At 45.3% G+C, this 5131-nt stretch overlaps 1 protein-coding gene across 1 annotated transcript in view; it reads left to right on the top strand.

Moving 5' to 3' along the window:
* Window positions 1-5131, top strand: part of LOC103799043 (ataxin-2-like) — a 19550-nt gene extending 14419 nt beyond the window's left edge. The window contains exons 6-8 of the mRNA XM_009071334.1: window positions 57-284; window positions 3525-3693; window positions 4465-5131. Of these exons, the coding sequence (XP_009069582.1) occupies window positions 57-284; window positions 3525-3693; window positions 4465-4493 (426 nt within the window). The 3' untranslated portion in view covers window positions 4494-5131. The remainder of the gene's footprint in view (window positions 1-56; window positions 285-3524; window positions 3694-4464) is intronic.

The raw sequence follows: 5131 nt of genomic DNA, 5'->3' as shown, positions 1-5131 counted from the left end.
ATCAACGTGCCCCTTGCCTAGCCCACAGCTAAGTGATGTCCTGTGTTCTCTTGCAGCACCATCAGCACCAGGCTGCTCAGGCACTCCACCTGGCAAACCCCCAGCAGCAGTCGGCGATCTACCACGCAGGCCTAGCTCCAACCCCACCTTCCATGACGCCAGGCTCCAACACCCAGTCTCCACAAAATAGTTTTCCTACAGCACAACAAACAGTCTTCACCATTCATCCCTCCCATGTTCAACCTGCATATACCAATCCGCCACACATGGCCCATGTCCCCCAGGTAAACACAGTTTAAACAACCTTCAAGACTAAATGTCTTAATGCCACAAAGTTAGGGCAGTTGGGCCTGCTGAAAGTGATTTGGCAATCTGTCACCTCTCAGCACAGACTTACCTGGTGTTGTTATTTAGGTTTCTTTTCTGTACATTGCCTTTATTTAGAGTTTGACAAGATATTTTGGACCTCAGCTTCCAACATCTAGTGCATCTACAACTGTAGTTTTAATGAAGACATTTTAAGCTGGCACTGCTCCTGAAATAAATTGAGCTCTCTTCCCAGTTCCTGGCTCCCATCCTTGTCCTGCCCCACCATTCTGCTCACAGAACTGTTTGGCCATGCAGCAAACCAGACTGGGCACATGATTCAGCTGAAATGTGCCTCCCCTACCCCAGTTTTAGGCAATCTCTTGGTGAAATCAGTGCACTGCTCAGGTGCATGATCCTGGGAAGGGCTGGCATACAGAAAGGTTGGAGGTGAGAGCTGAGTGGAGGAAGGTTGAATTGCTGCTTCTGGTGGCAGTTTTAGGCTGTGCATTGTAGGCAAATTGCTACATGTAGTAAAGGATATGACACAGATTGCTAGGGCATAGCAAGGGGGAGAGAGGTGAGAGTTCAGATCACTGCAAGACAGTCCTTGCAGAGAGAACTCTGCGTGTCTGTGTGTGGTTCTCAATGAACTGCTTGTGCAGAAGGTGCCCACTGATTGTTGGACAGCTTAGCACAGCCCTTGCTCAGGATCAGAAACCCACTTCTCTTAACTGCTCCCTTGTGGTCAGCTCAGTGCAGGGAAGGGTTTGGGGAAGGGAAGCACATGACAGATTAATCAGGAGCTCTCTGTGTCACAGAGATTTTCTGATGGCTGCTAAATCTCACGGATTTAGTGTGCTCTGTCAGGGAATGGGCAGTGAGATCAGCCATTTGCCTGCACAATTTCTTCTTCACACCAGAAGTGTGTCTGGTTTCTGCTTTCTCATGCAGGTTAGCAGCAGCTTGGGATGTGGTGACTAACTGTGATGAGGGAGGTTAGTCCCTTGGAGAACCCTAATCAAATCTTTGCTCTGGTCCCTGGGACAGTCAGTTAAGACAATAAATAAATAGTTAGTTAGGAATTGGTTTACTGATGTCGAGTGTTTAGCTTTTTTATTCTGTTAGGCTTTGAATTTCTCTGCTTTTTGGTGGGAGGATGAGGAGAGGATGCCCAAACTGGTGTCTTGCCGTGTCCTCCCAGGCACTGGTTTCTGCTCTGGGTGGTGGCACTGCTAGGGATGCCTGGGGGTGTGTAGAGCTGCTCAGAAGGGTCTTGGCTGAGTGGCATGTCCAGTGCAGTGCCTTGAAACATGAAGCACCTTTGCTTCAAGGTCACTTGAAGGTAGAGCTGTACATGAGCTGTGCTGGACACGCCGTGGCCAAGACTGTGGGTGTAGGATGTGAGCGTTGCCTCCTTTCTGTGTGCCAAGCACTTAACCAAACCAAACTAAAGCAAATCAGATGCAAGTTGGAGTCAGAACTGACTGCTCAGGCAGGATTTTTAGCAGTCACAGAGCCTGCATGGCCCTTGATTTTAACTTACACAGTCTCTTCCTATGTAATTTTTCTTAGAGTGAAAACTGCAATCTCTAATCCATGATATTTATACCAAACTAATTTGCTTTCCCACTGAAGTAGTTCCCTCAAAAAAATCTATAGTGAAGGAATAACTACAGTTCTGTCAGAAATTTTAAATGCTTCTAATTACCTCATTATGGGGAAACTAATCACTGGATTTAGTAGTTTTTTAGCAGCCTCATTTCCAGCTTCTAAACACAATCCTGCAGTACCATGTAGGCAAAATCTCGGTCAGGCCAACACAGGGGATCAATCCAATTTCCCTTTAGGCTGTCAGATGAATCTTGAGCTGGTAGATCTCTCACTTGAGACCCAGTACTTTAAAACTCATTCAGAGTACTGTCAGCTGCCAATTTGCAAAGTGTTTGAGCCACAGCAGCAGAATGTTCTCCCCTGTGTGTATTGACCACAGCTCTCTAGGAATAGCTGCTCTATGCTGGTGGCTTCTACCATAACGTGTGTGTCAAAGCCAACGTGGTGCCCACCCTGGGAGGTATTGCTGTGCCACAGCCTGAGCTTCCCAACCTCCTTAGAGCAAGAGTGAGGTTTGAATTGCAGTTCCTGCCTTTAGAGGCTTCTGGAGTGCTACTAACATGTGCAAGTCTGATCAAAAAGAGTTGGGGGAATGTCTGTGATGAGTCAAGTAACCCTTTTGTCTTCAAGAAATAAAATTCTAGCCACTACCTGCTATCCATGTCTTTCCTGACTTGTGAGGCTGCAGCTGTGGGATAAGGTGGAAGGACAAAGCAAACCTTAGAGACAAGTGGTGGGTTTTGGGGCTGTTTCACCCAGGAGAAACCCACTGAGAGCTCAGAGTTCCTCAATATTTTGTTTCTTTTGAGAAACTAGTGTTATTAGCCCTTTCAGCCATGAATTGTTGACCTCTGGAGTCACGAACTGCTCTGAGCTAAAGAACCCAACAAGTCACTGAACTCCTTTGCCAGAGGTGCTGATGTACTGGGAGGATTAATCTCCTCCTCCTCTGAGGCTTAGCCATGATGGCTCAGGTTACAGCAGAACTGTGAGGAGCTGAACTGGCCCCAGGACCAGGTGAGCTGGCAGTGTCAGGGGCTGAGCTGGCTCTGCCCAGGAGTGCTGCACCGAGTGGCACTGCCCAGGGCAGGGAGCCAGAGCACCCCCAGTGCCTTGGAGTTCCTCTCTGTGCCCTGTAGGAAGTGCTTTGATGGAGGTGACTAACGTGTTTTGCAGATTTGTTGCTGAGTTGTTATTTTTTTCATCCCCCTGTTCAATGCTGGCAAAATGGCTGCGATTGAGAGTGACTCAGAGCCAGCAGTGATGAGCATTTGAGCCCTTTTTTTTTTTTCCTTCTGTGACTCCAGCTTTTGCCTGTTCTCTGTTTTGTTGTTACATTTTTCTTTTTTTTTTTTTTTTTTTTTCTTTTTGTTGTTACATTTTTCTTTTTTTTTTTTTTTTGTGTTGAAATCTCTGCCTTAATCCCTCATCTAATTAAAATGGAGTAAATCTCTGGATTTACCAGTACAGCTGGGAAAAAAAAAAAAAAAAAAAAAGCAAAAAAAAAAAAAAAAGCGAACAAAAACAAAACCACTTTTGCCAGTCATGTGGCCAGGAGTTGGTGCCTCCTTGTGACCATGATACTAAAGAGCTCTTTGTTTCAGGCTCATGTACAGTCAGGAATGGTTCCTTCTCACCCAACTGCCCATGCTCCAATGATGCTAATGACGACACAGCCACCCGGTGGTCCCCAAGCCGCCCTCGCTCAAAGTGCACTACAGCCCATTCCAGTCTCGACAACAACACATTTCCCCTATATGACGCACCCTTCAGGTGAGGAGTGTGTGCCTGGGAGACCTGCACCTTAACTCAGCCAGGTCGGACGAGTGTCAGCTGTGCTAAGACAGGTTTTGGGGCAGAAAGTGAACAACAAAACCAAAACAAGCCTAAGATGTCCTGGTTTGGCAGTCGTGCTCTGGCAGCCCCCATGCCAGCTGAGGGTGTGAGCACAGGTTTGCCTGGGCCATCTTGGCTGTTCCTCCAGCTGCAGTGTGAGCTCTGGTGCTGCAGGATGAGTTCCTGCAGGGGATGGGCTGTGTGTGCAGCAGTTTGTGAGGATCTCAGGCCCTCCCAGGGCACAGGCTGTCGGTGTGGAGGGCAAGAGAGCCGTGGGGGTAAAGCTGTCAGGCTGCAGAGTCACAACTGGAGTCTGCACCTTAACTCAGGGTAATGTGCAGCTTTGCTTCTGGGGGAGAGTAGGTGCTGTTGTTTCTGCTTTAAATTTAACCTGACTTAGGTTCCGTGGGTTGCTCACGTTTGGAAGGAGCCTCTGAGCTCGTGTCGTGACTGATGCTGTTTGTTGGGGAATGTGTGAGCAGAACAAAGCTGCTTGCAGAGGGGTTAGGGTGAGAAAAAAAAAAAAAAGAGACATCCAAAGGACATCTTGATGTGCAGGTTTTGTTTTGTTCTCTAAAAAAATATTGAAAAAAAAAAAAAAGAAAAAAAACGAAAAGTTGAGCTCGGTAATTGTCCTGTGACCACTTAATAGCAAACTGTTGTGTGGCTTGCCAATCTATTATTTACATTTGAACTTTTTTTTTACAGTACAAGCCCACCACCAACAGCAGTTGTAAGGCTCATCTGGAGTAACTGAAAGGCTGGATACCTTTTGTAGGCCAAATACCCTCCTTCTACTGCTTCTGCCAACTGGAAGCACAGAAAACTAGAATTTCATTTTATTTTGTTTAAAAAAAAAACAAACAAAAATCCATTTGATTTCTTGTAACATCCACTAGGAATGCTAACAGTTCATCTTGCAGTGGGAGAGATTCGGACTGAGTAGAGGCATTTAGGAACTTGTGGGCTGTTCCATAATTCCATGCACTGTATCTGAGTCCTGCAAGTGCCCCAACTCTGCTTGCTGAAAACTGGAAGTTATTTATTTTTTATTGACCCTTCAAAGTTCTGAACTCATCAGCTAGCAAAGAAGTAACAAGAGTGATTCTTGCTGCTATATCACTAAAAAAAAAAAACAAAAAAAAAACAAAAATCAAGACTTGGAGATCCCTTTTACTTCTAACTAAACTTGAAACAGGTTCAGTTAAAAAAAAAAACAAAACAAAAGACAAAAAGTTCTAATCGTCAAACTGATGGATTTTTATTTATAAGTCACGTTTGATGAGATGATCACTATCGGGAGACAGTGATGTAACTTTTAAGTTAAGAAAACTTTTACTTTGTAGATAATATAAAATAAAAACTTAAAAAAAAA

This window comes from Acanthisitta chloris, unplaced genomic scaffold (genome assembly GCF_000695815.1).
Source record: "Acanthisitta chloris isolate BGI_N310 unplaced genomic scaffold, ASM69581v1 scaffold15093, whole genome shotgun sequence".
NCBI classification, from domain to species: domain Eukaryota; kingdom Metazoa; phylum Chordata; class Aves; order Passeriformes; family Acanthisittidae; genus Acanthisitta; species Acanthisitta chloris.
Note: the sequence above shows the minus strand (reverse complement) of the source record. Positions and strands in the feature narration are given on the sequence as shown.